The sequence below is a fragment of the Carassius carassius genome, chromosome 1 (assembly GCF_963082965.1).
Source record: "Carassius carassius chromosome 1, fCarCar2.1, whole genome shotgun sequence".
Classification (NCBI taxonomy): Eukaryota; Metazoa; Chordata; class Actinopteri; order Cypriniformes; family Cyprinidae; genus Carassius; species Carassius carassius.
Window position 1 is genome coordinate 6631891 of NC_081755.1, and position 18170 is coordinate 6650060.

The 18170-nt window shown below is 38.7% G+C and overlaps 1 protein-coding gene across 1 annotated transcript; it reads left to right on the forward strand.

Annotated features, from left to right (window-relative positions):
• Positions 1-8050: 8050 nt before the first annotated feature.
• On the forward strand, positions 8051-11608 carry LOC132104537 (protocadherin Fat 1-like). The gene is made up of 9 exons (XM_059510130.1): positions 8051-8214; positions 8327-8368; positions 8478-8568; positions 8653-8742; positions 10169-10291; positions 10730-10843; positions 10948-11041; positions 11158-11270; positions 11385-11608. Exons 3-9 carry the CDS (start codon positions 8506-8508, stop codon positions 11466-11468), a joined length of 681 nt encoding a protein of 226 aa, XP_059366113.1. The 5' UTR covers positions 8051-8214; positions 8327-8368; positions 8478-8505; the 3' UTR covers positions 11469-11608.
• Positions 11609-18170: the final 6562 nt, after the last annotated feature.

The following is an 18170-nucleotide window of genomic DNA, read 5'->3' on the forward strand; positions in this document are numbered from 1 at the left end:
CTGCATGCCCACATTGAAATGTAGTGTTTGCGAGATTTCTGTGAATTTTAACATGCAAAATGAATGCTGAAATTGACGTAGTGCTGAATTGGCAAAGCTTACACATGTAAGACATTTTGACATATTTATGATCTAACAGCTTGACTTCACTACATTTTGATCACTGCAACATAAATTGTCCAACTGGGCTGGATTTAGTTAGAATCGACAATGCCTGTTTGTTTTTCTAAAGAAACTTACAGACAGATTTCGATGCTGTCTGCTCCGTTCCGCTCACTGAACAGGTAAAACTATAAGTGATGTTCCGGTTCGTGAATGACTCATTCTTACATTTACATTTATTCATTTAGCAGACGCTTTTATCCAAAGTGACATACAGATGAAGACAGTGGAAGCAATCAAAAACAACAAAAAGAGCAATGATATATAAGTGCTATAACAAGTCTCAGTTAGGTTAACACAGTAGCATGGGATTTTAAATAATATAATAAATAAAAAGAAAACAGATAGAATAATAAAAAGAATAGAGCAAGCTAGTGTTAGAGGTCTTTACACATACACACACACATATACAATTGCATAATAAATGAAAAGAAAATAGAATACAAAAAGATTAGAAAGGTAGTTAGATTTTTTTTAAGAATAGAATTAGAAAAGTGAGTGTTAAAGTTAGAGGGTCAAACAAAGATGGAAGAGATGTGTTTTAAGCCGATTCTTGAAGATGGCTAAGGACTCAGCTGCTTGGATTGAGTTGGGGAGGTCATTCCACCAGGAGGGAACATTTAATTTAAAAGTCCGTAAAAGTGACTTTGTGCTTCTTTGGGATGGCACAATCAAGCAACGTTCACTTGCAGAACGCAAGCTTCTAGAGGGCACATAAGTCTGAAGTAACAAATTTAGGTAAATAAAGTGAAGTGAAGTGAAGTGACATTCAGCCAAGTATGGTGACCCATACTCAGAATTTGTGCTCTGCATTTAACCCATCCGAAATGCACACACACAGAGCAGTGAACACACACACACACACACTGTGAGCACACACCCGGAGCAGTGGGCAGCCATTTATGCTGCAGCGCCCGGGCAGCAGTTGGGGGTTCAATGCCTTGCTCAAGGGCACCTAAGTCATGGTATTGAGGGTGGAGAGAGAACTGTACATGCACTCCCCCCACCCACAATTCCTGCCGGCCCGGGACTCGAACTCACAACCTTTCGATTGGGAGTCCGACTCTCTAACCATTAGGCCACGACTTCCCCAATGGGTGCAGAGCCAGTGGTAGTTTTGTAGGCAAGCATCAATGCGTTGAATTTTATGCGAGCAGCTATTGGAAGCCAGTGCAAGTTGATAAACAGAGGTGTGACGTGTATTCTTTTTGGCTCATTAAAAATTAATCTTGCTGCCGCGTTCTGAATTAATTGTAAAGGTTTGATAGAATTGGCTGGAAGACCTGCCAAGAGGGCATTGCAATAGTCCAGCCTGGACAGAACAAGAGCTTGAACAAGGAGTTGTGCAGCATGTTCCGAAAGAAAGGGCTTGATCTTCTTGATGTTGAATAAAGCAAATCTGCAGGATCGGACAGTTTTAGCAATTTGGTCTGAGAAGTCAGCTGATCATCAATCATAACTCCAAGGCTTCTCGCTGTTTTTGAAGGAGTTATGGTTGATGTGCCTAACTTGATGGTGAAATTGGGATGAAACGATGGGTTTGCTGGAATCACAAGCAGTTCTGTCTTGGCAAGGTTGAGTTGAAGGTGATGGTCCATCATCCAGGAAGAAATGTCTGTTAGACAATCTGAGATGCGAATAGCTACCGTCAGATCATCAGGATGGAATGAGAGGTAGAGTTGAGTGTCATCAGCATAGCAGTGATATGAAAATGTTTCTGAATGACAGAACCTAATGATGCCATGTAGACAGAGAAGAGAAGTGGTCCAAGAACTGAGCCCTGAGGCACCCCAGTAGTTAGTTGAAACTTGGACACCTCACCTCTCCAAGATACTTTGAAGGACCTATCTGATAGGTAAGACTCAAACCATTGAAGTGTGGTTCCTGAGATGCCATTTGCCAGTAGGGTTGATAGGAGGATCTGGTGGTTAACCATGTCAAAAGCAGCGGACAGATCAAGCAGGATAAGTACTGAAGATTTGGATTCTGCTCTTGCCAGTCTTAGAGCTTCAACAACTGAGAGCAAGGCTGTCTCAGTTGAATGTCTTCTGAAGCCAGATTGGTTGCTGTCAAAGAGATTGTTGTGTGTGAGAAATGTGGAGACTTGTTTGAACACAGCTCGTTCAAGTGTTTTTGCAATGAAAGGAAGAAGGGAAACTGGCCTGTAGTTCTCTAAAAGAGATGGGTTGAGGTTGGGTTTCTTAAGTAGTGGAGTTATACGTGCCTGTCTAAATGATGAGGGAAAAACACCAGTGTGGAGGGAAGTGTTGATGATGTGAGTGAGTGCAGGTACAACTGCAGGAGAAATTGCTTGAAGGAGATGAGATGGAATAGGATCAAGCGGGCAAGTAGTAGGGTGATTAGAAAGGATGAGTTTTGAGACTTCTGCATCAGAGAGTGAAGAGAAGGATGTAAATGAGTGTAAGTTTGCTGGTGATATGAGCTTGACTGATTGTGGTGTGGAAAATTGTCCACTAATGTGTTTAATTTTATTAATGAAAAACGTTGCAAAGTCGTCAGCTATTAGAGATGAAGCAGGAGGGGGAGGAGGAGGACAAAGAAGTGAGGAAAATGTTTTAAAAAGCATGCAAGAATTAGATGAATTGATAATTTTGTTATGGTAGTATGTCATTTTAGCAGTGGAGACATTAGCAGAGAAAGAAGATAGGAGTGACTGATACAAAATAAGGTCAGTAGTATTTTTGGACTTGCGCCACACCCTTTCAGCAGCTCTAAGCTTAGAACGGTGTTCGCGTAGAACATCAGATAACCAAGGGGCAGAAGGGGTGTTACGGGCTTGCCTGGAAGATAAGGGGCAAACAGTGTCTAAACAAGATGTAAGAGGGGAGCAGAAAGTATCAGTAGCACTGTTTGCGTCCAAAGATGCAAACAGTTTAGGGGAAGGAAGTGAAGATGAAACCATTGCAGATAGCCGGGAGAGTGAAAGTGTGCGTAGGTTACGTCGAAAGATGACATGTGGAGGGGTAAGTGATGTGTCAGGGACCATGTTGAGGTTAAGAGTGAGGAGGAAGTGATCCGACGTGTGCAGTGGAGTAACCAGAACATGATCAGTAGAGCAGTGTCATGTATAAATAAGGTCCAGTTGGTTGCCTGATTTGTGAGTAGCAGTAGTTGACACTCGGTTGAGATCAAAAGAGGCAAGCAGAGAGTGGAAATCAGCAAACAGAGGTTTATCTAGATGGATGTTGAAATCTCCAAGCATAACTAGGGGAGTACCATCCTCAGAAAAGGTTGAGAGCAACACATCTAATTCATCCAAAAAGTTACCCAGTGGTCCTGGGGTCGATAGACAACTACAAAATGTATTTTAAAGGGGTAGGTAACAGTAACTGAATGAGATTCAAACGGCTGTTGATACCCAAAGATGAATTCTTGAACCTATTCTTTGTGAACTGGATCAACTGGTTCACCAAAATAGTAGTAGGCTATCCAAATTTAGACATGTCAAACATCCGCGTTTAATTAATGGGTGATTTAAAAATATTATTGTGACTTGACGCAATTGGTCTAAACAAAATGCTGAATTGAGAAAAGGTTCATTGAAACTAATTGTCCAAAAGAACCAGTTCACTAAAATAATCAGTTTTCAGTTAGAAAATGCATAGATTCGGTTCCTTAGACAATTGGTTTCACCGAATGGCGTGGCGCTTATATGAAAATATCACTGCTTCAGATTGGAATTCGAGAGATAGGCTATTATGGTAGCACTGTAATCTGGACATACAAGGAGGCTGTTCTCATTAGTCCAGAGTGCCAATTCGTGTTTCACTAATCTTGTTTTCCTTAAGTTCCTCATATTCATGGAGCAATTGTTTTTTAATGACCATTTCTTTAATTACCATCTGCAAAATTAACAATATATGAAAGATACCACAATATAATGATGCCATACATTTTATTAGGCTGTATCAAGCATAAAACAAGAAACATTTGCATCAATATTTTTGGGTTGGCACTGAAACAAAACATATATATTGTAAAATCTTTAAATTAATATGTTTCTTCACATTTTGCTATATATGTGTCCCATTGGTCCTATTGTATATTCCTATTTTGGTCTTGTCTATTCACTGCAAATATGTAACAGAATATCAAGAAGATCAGGATAAATTATTATAATTGGCTGGCATCCCTGCTTCTAGTGCAGTGTGTAGTCAATCTGTTCAGTACTGTGTTTATATAAGCTGTTTCTTGCTACTGTGATTCTCTACAGGGCATGCCTGTGTACTGTGAATTTTACAATACTTCTGTTTTTACTGCTACTTAGACTGAATATACAGTATTGTACTGTGAACTTCTATACAGTGATTTACTGTGCACTAACACAGTAAATCACTGTAGATTTCACATGAATTTTTTACAGTGTAAGGTAAGGTTAGGCTCTCTCATTCTGTAGAAATCCAAACGTTTCCATATTCCTGATGTTGCCCATTTGAAAATAGGCTTTGTAGTTCATGCGTGTTTAAGTATTCTTCGGAAAAAAATCATAATGAACAAAAATATGCCAAAGTAGACCGCTGCTCACGCCGGATGTCAAGGTGAACGACTGCGCTGTTTCCAATGAATATGTGCACGAGAGACACCAGCGCGATCAAACAGCTGAAACAGAAAATACTAATATACTTTTGGTCACACTTAAGGCATAATTGGAAAATGCAAACTGTTAGCAGTTAAAAAATCAAGTATAATAACAGAGTTAATAAATAATATTCCTAAATGCTGGACCGTTCTAATTTCACTTTGCAAATTGAACCTGAAGATTTTTTTTTTTTTACCAAGAATGAACTGAAATTAAAACATTATGCTTTTAATCCATGTAATCTGTGTATTTATATGCATGCATAAGAGCCTTTGTGTAAAGGTCTTTCTTTTAGTTTCTTAGTTTCTCTTTGTTTCAGCTGAAAAAAAAATAGACCGAAGGAAGGCCTATCATGGGATTTGAATTTGATCATCTTCTCAGCACCTTGACTGAACTTTACTGCAGTTACATTTTGCACGGCATGCGATATTTCTTCAACTTTGCTTTACATATCCCACTGTGATAAGATTAGGCACACGGATATTAAAAATCTCATGGAGTTACCAGGTATTATTTATGTATTATTTATGGTTGTCTTTACAGCCTGTTCAATTGCAGGCAAAAGTCCAGCATAAAGGTCTTCAGCTTTAGTTATTGAGGAAGGAACAATGTATAATTTATTATATTTCAAAATAAAACCTGAAAGGATGGTTCACATTCTGGTTACAAACTTACATTACCCGTAAAGGGTTTATTTTACTACTGTGAAATACCGAATTGACTTTAAATTATTCAATTATGTGAAAAGAAAGAGCACGGAGTGATTCAAAAGACATAAAGCAGAGCATATGATAACGTATGCAGGACAGTATCCAAAATATAAACTTCATTGGTCATTTAACATTTGAATGTTGCAACCGTCCAATCAGAATGAGAATTAGAAAGGGCTGAGTTATAATAAACAGGAATAGACATAAATGATTGAAACGGTTCCATAAATAACAGAACAAGATTAAGTAAAGTTCAATTACAAAGGTTCAAAATGTCAAATATCCTCAAATAAACTTGAAATAAAAGTATTTCTCAAAAGGCAGGCTTCAAGTATAACTCGTTTGAAGTAATGGTGCTTCAGAAACAAGTGTTAATGATAAAAATTCTGTGACGTTTGTACTGGCTACTGTATACAGGCCACCTGAGCACCAAACAGACAAAAAGATGCATTGGGTTCAGAATTCATAGACATTCTGAACCTTATTGGGGTTACGTCTCAGGACCAACTCATTGTTGCAATCAAAATTCAGTTTTCTATCAAATCAAAGCTAAATACACATAGAAACAGTGCATATGGTGATATGGATAGACACAGATGAGACTGTTGACAAAGGAATTGTTGAGTAAAGTTGTTAGTTTTGTTTTCTTCACTTACAGAATGTATTCTCGTCGCTTCATAACGTTATGGTTGAACCACTTATGGCAGATGGACTATTCTGATGATGTCTTTTATACTTTTCTGGACCTTGACAGTGTAATATAAGTCTATGGGACAGTCACAGGCCTCCCCCCATGGAATTACAAGGGAGTAAATGATTAATGACAAAATTTTCATTTGGTGGATTATCCCTTTAATGGTGTTGAAATTATTCAGCCAAGCGATGATATCTCAGGTCATTATTTAGTCTGGTCCAAACTTCATATAGCTAAAACTGTAAATTAACTGTAAACTTTAAACTGTAAACTTCTTGTTACAAGTATGGGAGAACCATCACTTCTACCACAAAAGACTGCTTTGTAAGTAATCTTCCTGATGTATCCGAATTCCTTATTAGGATACATCAGGACAGGATACATTCTTATAGCATATCCAAAACCTCAGAACAACTTGATGATGTAACAGAAAAGACTCAACAGTAACAGAGACTATGGACTCTCTCTTTTCTAGCATCTTAAATACAGTTGCTCCTTTATGCTTAGGGAAGGTTAAGGAAAACAGTCTGACACCATGGTATAATGAGCACACTTGCACCCTAAAGTGAGCTGCCTGTAAAATGGAGCGCAGCAGGAGGAAAACCAAACTATGGGATTTTCGTATTGCTTTTGCGGGAAAGTAACCTATCCTACAGAAAAGCATTAAAAACTTCTAGATCTGATTACTTTTAGATTTTCTCTTTTAGAAGAAAACAAACATAACTCCAGATATTTATTCAATACAGTGGCTAAATTAACAAAAAACAGCATATATTCCCAACAGCACAGCAGTAATGGTTTTATGAACGATTCTGTCACCGATGGAGTTTTGGTTCCTTGCCGCTGTCGCCTCTGTCCTGCTTAGTTGGGGTCACTTCATTTACAGTGATATCATCGACTTGATCGCACAGATTCTATTTAATCTGAACTGAGCTGGATGATGAAATCACTGAATTTAAAGATAAACTGACCTTTAACTGAAAATTTAGTGTTTAATCCTGTCATTTTTCATTATTGACACTTTTTTCCTATTCGATACTGTAAAGTTTCTTTGACACAATCTGTAAGGTGACTTGACTTTTGATACCTGCTTACAGGCCATAAAGGTAAATGGCATACAATAAATAAGAGCTCAGAGAGAGATACGTATATAAGGTATAGTCATTATCTTCACTGCCAGACTTCACAATCCAAGCATCACCGACAGTGAATTATGGAAAAGATGGCCTTATTCACTGTGTTAATTATTTTAGCTTGTCTGCATGTTAACAGTTTAACGGGTGCTGCTGGTAAGTCCTATTTATGTAAAGTCAAATCTATCTATGTTTAAAATCATTATTTACTGGACAAATGTCTTCAAATGCTCATGTGGTTTTCACATGAGTTTTACTTTTGATTATGTCAAGTTTCAGTAACTATGCTGCTGATGCAACAAACAATTGAAGTAAAGATCTGAAACTGGGAGCAGAGTCATGCCACTAGCATTTGAGCAAAATTTCAGTATTTCAGACCAATTATTTAAATAAACGTTTAATTTGTCTTAATTTTCAATATATTGTATATATTAATGGAGTGTGTGCTATTGAATTGAGTTCTGAAACTAATTATTTGTTGTTTAATGTTCTTTAGAGATAGACTGCGTACATGGAAGCAGTAGAAATCTAGGAAGGATCGATGAGGGAATTGACTTTGGAGGTGAGATATGCCCACATAAAATAATACAATGTTTTATTATAATATTTAATATAAAATAAGGTATTTTCTTTTCGATCTGGTTTTTAAAGAGCATCAAAAGGGTATTAGAAAAACAACACTGGCATTATCTAGTGTGTTTGTTTTAGATTGTGTGTTAGAATATCTATTTGATCTGCCTTACAGGAGACCACATTCTAGAGACTATCACTAATATCCGCCCGGATGATCGTCTTGTTCTGGAGCCATATCTCTGTGCCATTGCTATGGAATATCTGGAGCTGGATTACACTGCTGGAAGCTCAACTGCTACCTTACGGCAGATCAAACCGTTCGATGCTGACGAAATAATGATGGTTTGTTCCATCATCACTGACCAAAGGCCTATAGATAGATAAAAGGATAGATAGGGGACCCTATTGCATTTTATTTTATCATATATGTCTGTTTGTATGCTTTGTCTTCTAGTATGCAGATGCTTTTTATTATTCAATCACCTGTGTAGGAGGGGTATGTTTATTTAAACAATAACATAATAAAATCATTAAATATGACAATGTGTTATAGAGAGAGAAAAAAAGATTACGATAAACTATAAAATGTTATTTTTCCATTTCAGGCAAAAAAACATCCGTACACTTATCGTTATGGATTTAAATGACAACCCTCCGGTCTTCCCGACCAAATCATACGGCTTCACAGTGTGGGAGGTGTGCTTAATCTTACACCTTCATAGTGTGTTTGATCACTGAGGGCACCTCTTAGTAAACCTGTCTTTCATTCTTTCATTCCAGGAGACACCTGTGGGTAAAACTGTGCTCAGTGTGACAGCTACTGATAATGATGTATCTGCACTAAGCAGAAAAACTTTATATTCTATTCTGGTAAGTCATGAATGATTCTTACATATTTGATATACGCAATAGGCTTCCGCAAAACTGCATTAATGGTGAATGCAAAAGCCCTAATTATTGGGTGATGATTGATCATTAATGAAGAAAGCCTGCTGTTAACAAACTGAATCACTGAAAGAAAGAGAAACGAGAACAGAAAAAAAGAGATGAGGCGAGCATAAATACAAGAACTACAACTGACTTCAGCCAAAGCCTTAGATTAAATAAATTGCTTTTGACTCTTGACTTCAAAGGGGTCATATGATGTGATTTCAAATTTTTCCTTTCTCTTTGGAGTGTTACAAGCTCTTGGTGCATAAAGAAGATCGGTGATGTTGTAAAGACTAAAGTCTCAAATCCAAAGAGATATTCCTTATAAAAGTTAAGACCCGTCCACACCCCCCTAAAACGGCTCGTCCTAACACGCCCCCACATATCTACGTCAGTATGTGGGAAGATTTGCATAATGCCGCCCAGATGTTCACGCAAAGAAAAAAAGCGTACCTTTTATTCTTGTCGTAGTATTGTTGTTGCCGATGCCGCCATGTCATATAGACGCTGTGTGTTTCACTGTGAAAGCGAAACTACTTTGTTTGGCCTTCCAAAAGAGGATGATATCCGCTTCGCCATGCTTGGAGCTGATCCGTGCTGGTCGCTGAGGAAATGCAACTTTGCACTGTGGATGAAGCGGAGTCCAGCAGGGGGGTCATCACATGTGGTTCCTGCAAGTATTATGTATGCTCCTTCGTAGAATACACCTGCCGCGCCGTTCTCAAGCCATCCACCTCTGCTCACTGAAACCGGTCTTTGCTCACTCAAGGCCGCGGTGTGTGACGCTGTTTCATTGAGAACGCAAAACTACTTTGTTTTTATCTTCCAAAAGAGGACATGACTAGAAATCTTATTTATATCACGTTTATAATGAGTTTTATGTTTATATCTCGTCGCTTTGTCCGAACAATGTATCCCAATATGTTAAGAGGTGTAACATTTCTGTCACACGCTTGAGGCATTCGGCCAATCACAACCCACTTGATAGCTGGCCAATCAGAGCACACCTCACTTTTCAGAGCGATGAGCTTTGTGAAAATCGACACGTTTTAGAAGGCAGGACATAGAGGAGCAACTATAATGTACAGTATGTGGAAAATCATTTGTTTTCTTTTTTACTTTAAACTGCATAAACACATTTGATTACACCAAATACACAAAATAATGTTCTTTTTAGCAGCATTACATGACCCCTTTAAAACATTAGAATTTCTTTGATTGATGTAACTGTGTATTTGGTCTGCTGTGCAGAATTGATGCATGCAAATACTTTTTTAAGAGATGAAATGAAATAACATCGCCACCAGAGTTTGCCTTTGCTTTGCATTGAGAATTTATGTATGTCCCCATCTACTCTTGTTTACAGCCTCCAGCACCAGAAGACTTTGAACTGAGTGTTGATGACCCAACGAATTCATGTAACATCAAGTTGACTAAACCTCTGAACTACAACAAGATTCAACATTACAAATTCACCCTGCTTGCTAGAGTAAAGACATTTCCTACATCCATTTCACTTTGATTACTTAACATCAAAGTACTGCTCTAGTCTACAAAGCATAGCTCATCGAAACTTAAAACTCTGTCATCATGTACGTGTTCGTGGGACACAGAAAGAGATGTTTAGCGGAATGTCCAAGCTGCTTTTTATATACAAGTATTTAAGGACCAGGAACAGATGTCATGATGACAGGATTTAGATTTTTGGATGGAAAAATTAATTTAAGGGTGATAGTAAGTCAATACTAGATATATAACAAAATAAATGAAATGTCATGAAGAGATTAAAATAGTAAATTTAATGGTTGGGTAAAGTCTAATTCAACTTTTGGGAAGGTGCTTTAATAATCCATTAGTTTGGTTACTATAGGGGTTATTTTTAACCCAACATTTTTTTTTTAAGTGAGGTTTATTTTTTTTCTTGCAGGATGTAGGAAGTCTCACTGACACGATGATAGTTGAAATAGCAGTTAAAGATGAGGACAACCTAAACCCTTATTTTGACCACTGTCAATACAAGGCATCCATTAAGGAAAATCAGGTAAATTACATGAAAAAAAAAACTATTTTATTTTTAAATTACATCAGAGGACAACATGCATGTGTGAGCAAACAAATAAAACCCTCTTTTCTGTCCATGCACAGGTAGGACACTTCTCACACATCACTCCTGAGGCCATAAAAGCTCAAGATGGCGACAAAGGCATCAACGCGTCTGTAGTTTACAGCTTAACGACAGGTATCCTTAACAGACGATTACATGACATATGTCCTAATCTAAATAATAAATAGTGAAGTTATGAAATAATGAAGTTACTGATGATAATAAAGCATGTATTGACGTTTTTGTTCCAGTCGTTCCAAATAAATACCAGAACAACTTTGAAATTGATCGAAGAAGTGGAGCGATCTCTGTGACGAAGGCACTAGACAGAGAGGAAATAGAGCAGATTTCTGTTATCATACAGGTATCGGAAGTTTCTAAAAACAGACATGAAAACTATAAGGCTGATCTTAAGAACGAGAATGCAGTACTTTGTTTCTATATATATTCTCTAAACAGTTTTTCCTTGTAAAAACAGGCAGCTCAGGAGAATGATGCCAGTAAGACGGCTGAGACTGTGGTACTGGTCACCATTGTGGATGTGAATGACATCCTGCAGTAACTTGACCAGGGGGACTGTTCTTCACCCGTTGCTTAATACATCTGATATGATTTGACAGTTGCCATATCTTTTAACCCTGATAGCTCTTAAAACCTTGTTTTGTGTTTAAATTCATTGTGCATCATAAAAGCAGTTTGAGATTTGAGAAGTGAGTCTGCATCTCCTGCAATTTATTAAAGCCGCCAGCATAATAACGGACATCCCTGTTGTCAAATTAACACTGCTGGGTGTCTATATGGGTCCACACTACAGGGTGTTAAAAGTAACACTGAAGCGGTGTTGAAGTTAATGAGATAATTAAGTTATTAAGTGATTATTGCGCATTAATGATGAACACCTACTGTTACAAGCAGAATCACTGAAGAGAAACAGAAAAAAAGAGCAACACAACAAATAAGTGAAATTGACAGTGAAGTGAAATACAGCCAAGTATGGTGACCCATACTCAGAATTCGTGCTCTGCGTTTAACCCATCCAAAATGCACACACACACACACACACACACACACACACACACACACACTGTGAACACACACACCGTGAACACACACCCGGAGCAGTGGGAAGTCATTTATGCTGCGGTGCCCGGGGAGCAGTTGGGGGTTCGTTGCCTTGCTCAAGGACACCTCAGTCGTGGTACTGAAGGTCGAGAGAGCACTGTACATTTACCTACAATTTCAGCCAGCACCAAGACACAAACTCACAACCCTTGTTTTGCAAGTCCAACACTCTAACCGTTAGGCCACCACTTCCCCCCTGAGTTCCAGTCACAGGCTTTTATGAAATCAACTGAAATAAAAGACATTCAATCTCTCAAGATCACAGCAGAGGAGGATTAAACAACTCCACAAACCAGCTTCATTCATTACTAACCAGATTTGCTTGTGACTTGAGAGTCCCACCTCTGGTTGTAGTTCTTGTGTTTCTTATTCATTCAATCATTCTGCTTGTTATCATCAGGTTTCTTCAAATAATCAAACAATCATCAGTTAATTAACCGCTTAAGTACCTAATTAACTTAACACCGCAGGGCTCTCAAGTTTTGAAGACAGACCAGAGTGACACCCCCCCCCCCACCCCCCAGAAGAAAATATTTGACACGACACTGACAATTTAACCAAATACAAAGTGTTTATTCAATTTCCATTTATAAAATTTTTGTGTGTGTGTGTGTGTTTGAGACTGTGTTTTGGACTCCTTTATCATTTGTGGTGTTGGCTCCCATTTGAAACAGTTCGGCTCAAGCCCAGCCATTTTCAGGGTCATGATTGAGGACAATGTCCCGTCCAGAGACAAACTGTTTCGTGTTGAGGTTTTGTTCAAACCAACCATCGAAAATACCCTCTCAGCATCAGCATTAGAATGTGGAAGCACTAAAACCAAGGCTGCGATCTTTGATAGCCTCCCAAATTGGTTCAAGCCAGTCACCTTTGAAAAAAGGAACCAGGGGCCTCTATTTCTCAAATGTTTTCCCTTCATCGTAATTACTAATGAGCAAGTCATGTTGTGTGCAAAATATTTCTTACCTTGTTCTTTGTTGTGGACATTCTTCCCCAAAACTCCTCAACATCAAAGACTGTTGGGTCCTGGGGCAAGGCAATGTCCATGAGTTGGTACTCCATAAAGAGCCTATCCTCCAACAAAAAACGACCATATAGGTCGTTTGTGCAAGCATTTATTACGACCTATATTTACGTTTTAAAGTTAAGCACCCTCTAGCGGGCGTAAAAATAATGACAGTATCGCGTTGCGTCTGTCGTCATGAATTGACGTATAACGTCATTACCAATCAAAACGCACGTTTATTTAAATGCAATGTGTGGCGTTTTACACCGATCTCACAGTATTTCCTACATATTTTACTAGGTGGTTTATTCGTTCGAATGACCACACCTAACCCCACCCCTAAACCTAACCCTCACAGAAATCATGCTAAATTATGATTTATTGAGCATATACATTTTCGTGCACGTCCATTCCCTGGGATCGAACCCATGATAGCATGATTAAATATCAAGGTATAACACAATAATCTACTAACTGAGCTACACAAAACACAAACCAGAGGGCAAATAAAAGAGCACAAAACATTAATATGAAAACGACCTTTTGCCGATAGGGGCGCAATTGTAGTATACGCTCTGATGGGTCGTATTTCAGGGATTTGGACAAACGACCTATACAAGCGTATTGGTTGGAGGACAGGTTGTCCATAAACTCCTCACTTACTTGGTCTTGTTCCTTTGGGTCTTGAAAAGGAAGGAGTTCCTGAAATCTTAAAAAGGGCACATGTGTACAAGACTGATTAGAATACAGTGAGAGACAGATTTATTTTGTGATCATGACCATTAAACTTAAAAATATATAATCAGTATGTAAAAACCCTTGCCTGTCTACAAAGTATAGGGCATCTTTTACCCAACACTCAGCTCTTAGCTGCACATCAATAAATCTGGCATGCTTCAGGAGAGCATCTTTCAACGGGAGTTTATCCATGGCATACTCCACAGCTCCGACCAAAAAGGCCAGTGCTGCCTGCTGGAATTGTTGAGCCTTCTGTGATGTGACCTCTCCAGCCTCAAGGAGCCTGTTTAGCGTAGCTCTGGTGGTGAAACCCACATTGAGTTTTTCTCCTATCAGTGAGACAGAAGACATAGAGAAAGCTAGTCAAATACAGGCTTCTTATAGGATATCTCTGGGTTATACAAGTTTCAAGTTTATTGTCATATACACATAAATAACATTTATCAGTCATGAAATTTGTTGTGCTCAAAGTAATCTCAACTTTACAGATTTTTTTTAAAATAGAAAGTAGATAAATAGAAGAGGTAAAATAAAAAAGGATTAATTTAGGTCGAAGGGTTAATTCTAAAAAGTGACAAGTGTGCCATTTAGGAGAGTGAAGATGGTTGAGTAAAGTTCAGCATTCTGATGGCTTGAGGATAGAAGCTGTCTCAGAATCTACTAGAGCTGTTTCTGATGCTCTTATATCTTCTACCAAATGGCAGAGGAGTGAACATATTGTTATTGGGATACCATACTTTTTAAAATTTTGTATCCATATTCCATCATCAGAAAGACCACTCAATCCATAGAAAAGGTGTATTTGTTGTGAATAAGCATACAGGTTTATCTCCCTATGTGACTTCAAAGCATTACCTGGCAGTTGGTGCAGTGAGTCCTTGAAAGGGATGTCATGGACTTCTCCTCCTCGTAATGCTGCTGGTGTCATGAACCTCGAACAGAGTTTCTTGATTAATTTTGTCATCAGCAAAATGTAATGTCAAAAAATATTAAAATGCATTATTAATGCAATTGCTACTCAGTTCAATGACTATGAGTAGATTTAAGTTTAGATAATTAAGTTATTTTTTCACTTTGTACAAGTTGTCATTGTTTGTGTCAAACAAGTTGTGAATTTGTTGTAACAGGAGATCATTACTTACTTTGTGCTCAAAGTGATGCTCGGAGCTCCAGTGGTTTCCTCTGTGGGTGAACGAGGAAGATGGTGAACAATTCCAGGATGCTTTTTTTCATTGGTTGTTGCGTTAAATCTTACCCAGATACAATGCTATTTTCCGATTGGCTATTGTGTAGCCTATTTCTTTTTTTTTGATTGGCTGATAAGTGGCAGGCTCGATTAAGAACTCCAGGGGAGACGCGCTTGATTCCTGCCGGTTTCCATAGTGAGAGCGGCGCGACCAGATAACTTTTGGGCGCTGTGGCATATTAAATATATTATAAATAGTTTTTCTGCGTGAGAAATACAATGTGTTTTAAGATAAGGGAGTATTAAATACAAATACTATTATGACAAGGTAATGTTTAATTTACTATATTATATATATTTATAACATTTTATACTAACTTACACATGGATTGCCATTTTTTATAATGTATTTCTATAATAAAAATACATTATCTGATATGACTTAATATATAATTAGCATCAAATTAACAATATAACTCTTATTCTCAAGGATTAAAGAGTAAACGGGGGAAAAAAGAAAAATGATTGCACAGTCATCAATTAGGTGGCCCCATGGGTGTATTTCCAGAAAGGAAGGTTAACTTACCATCAGCTAAATCCTGAACTTTCGGTTGATTAACCCAAAACATACTCGATTACAAATGTAATCTTGTTTCCCTGAGATATGGGAACGAGTACTGCGTCTTGCTAGATGTTATGGGAAAAAGTAATTTTTTCTCCTGAACTGAAGTCTTTTCAATCACGCAGTGTAACTGCATGGCCATTGGATCGTGGAATATATTGTAACAGCGAGCAGCGAGCAGCTGTTCTGTTAACGTGGGCTAACTAGAGCTAAGCTAGACTGTTTATTTAAATATAACGGCTAGCAGGGTGCTAGCATCTATACGTCGCAACCGAGCGCCAACCTCCCGCTCTCTCTCGTGAGGCCAATAAGGAAGTGATTAAAACTGCAATTCATCGACTGGCCGCTTGAGGCTGGCTGCAAAAGGGAGTCAGTCCCATAGACTCCCCATGTTTAAATGCCCAACTTTACAGCAGGAAAAAACATGTTTACAGCCTGGTTCAAAAAATGATTTTGGTCTAAATAGCTAATTTTGCCCTTCATGACAACTGTGAGGGGGGTGAATTTCTTTATAACTCATCCGTTTAAATTATATTAAGACTTAAAGTTCTGCATAATTAAGGGCGTAGCCACTTGAGTGACAGGTGGATTGCCGCTGCTGACACTGCCGTCGTGATAGGTGGGTGTGGCTACAGCAACTAGCTCCCGCCTTTTTGCCCATGTTTGATTGTCCGGGAGATTAGCGCAGTGACGCGTTGCCAAGATGGCGACGGCCCGCTCTACACACTTTAGGCTTCAAAAACTCTCTTCAGGAGTCTACGGGTGACGTCACGGACACTACGTCCATGTTTTTATCAAGCGCCAACCTCCCGCTTTCTCTCGTGAGGCCAATAAGGAAGTGACTAAAACTGCAATTCATCGACTGGCCGCTTGAGGCTGGCTGCAAAAGGGAGTCAGTTCCATAGACTCCCCATGTTAAAATGGCCAACTTTACAGCAGGAAAAAACATGTTTACAGCCTGGTTCAAAAAATGATTTTGGTCTAAATAGCTAATTTTGCCCTTCATGACAACTGTGAGGGGGGCGAATTTTTTTTATAACTCATCCGTTTAAATTATATTAAGACTTAAAGTTCTGCATAATTAAGGGCGAAGCCACTTGAGTGACAGGTGGATTGCCGCTGCTGACACTGCCGTCGTGCTAGGTGGGTGTGGCTTCAGCAACTAGCTCCCGCCTTTTTGCCCATTTTTGATTATCCGGCAGAGTCGCGCGATGACGTGCTGCCAAGATGGCGACGGCCCGCTCTACACACTTTAGGCTTCAAAAACACACTTCAGGAGACTACGGGTGACGTCACAGACACTACGTCCATGTTTTTATACAGTCTATGGTTTTTATACAGTCTATGGTCGCGACTTACTTTCGCTAGTGGGCAGAGTAGAGTTGTGACGTTCGCGAACGAGCCGATTCTTTTGAACGGCTCATAAACATGAACGATGGGAGCCGAGTCGCGGCTGGAGGGGAGCCGTTCTTTCTGTCGTTCTTTTTTCCTATGCGTATTTCACACAGATGCACACAAATGAGCTCCTCCGCGAGACAGAACAGTTATAGGGGGAGGGGCGCACCCAGCGCAGGCCAACCCTTTATAGCGTGATGATATTAGTTATTAGTTGTGCATGTTCATTGCAGCCCACTTTGTTATTGTTCATTGACTTGAAGGGGCTGATGTCCTATTTGCAAAGTTTACAGTAGTAATAGTATGTAGTATGTAGACATTTCCATTTTATTTATTCTAATTTTATCTACTTTAAATATTTTTTGTTTTCTATCAAAATGTTCTTGTGTGATAATGTTCTTGTGTGAAAGTGTTTGTAGTAAAAGCTGTTTTGCACAGAAATTCATTGCAGCCGGCTTTGTTTTTGATGTTTAGTTGAGTAGGTATTGTATGAATAACATAAGTCAACGTAGCTTTACACACACACACACACACACTTTGTACTAAAGGTAAATCCAAAATAGTGATGTCACTGTCTAAGCAGAGGGATTTGTGCAACCCTATGGAATATAGTCCACACATGACAAATGAGGTAATAATCAATATTTCAGAATAATTCAAACTCAGATATTGGTGTGTGATATCTGAGTTTTAATTATTTGACTACAAATCTCACCTCATATTTCCTCCCAGTGATTATTTCCAGGATAAACTGAGATGCCCCCAAGCTGGCTTCTTAAAACTGACTAAATATTTAAAAAGAGCCAAAAGAGCCGTTCTTTTGAACGGCTCTTTGAAAGGAACGGATCGCGAAGATCCGGATCCCCTCAAAGAGCCATAAATCCCATCACTAGGGCAGAGCGAGCACTTGCGGCACGGTCGTGAGCGGAGTTATTAACAAACCAGCCAACAGGAGGCAGTAGTATCTGTTACTCTTTAATTCGGAATTTAATATTCAAACTTACACAGGCAAGGCCATATCACAAGTCACTCCCCTACACATCTCTCTCCATGACGGTGATAGTCACCCTTTTTTATAACATGGCAGTAAATGAACCCAAATCAACTCAAATTAACTTAGACATGAACATATATAACATTACTAATACAAGAACTCAACCATCTTGCTTAAATAACCCATAATTGAACGTTAAAC

What these genes read in the sequence shown, in the direction of transcription:
- LOC132104537 (XM_059510130.1), top strand. Translation starts at nt 8,506, where the DNA reads ATGGATTTAAATGACAACCCTCCGGTCTTCCCGACCAAATCATACGGC. An exon ending in AAACTTTATATTCTATTCTG is followed by an intron (nt 8,743 to 10,168) that starts GTAAGTCATGAA and finishes TCTTGTTTACAG; the next exon opens with CCTCCAGCACCAGAAGACTT. An exon ending in AGATTTCTGTTATCATACAG is followed by an intron (nt 11,271 to 11,384) that starts GTATCGGAAGTT and finishes TTGTAAAAACAG; the next exon opens with GCAGCTCAGGAGAATGATGC.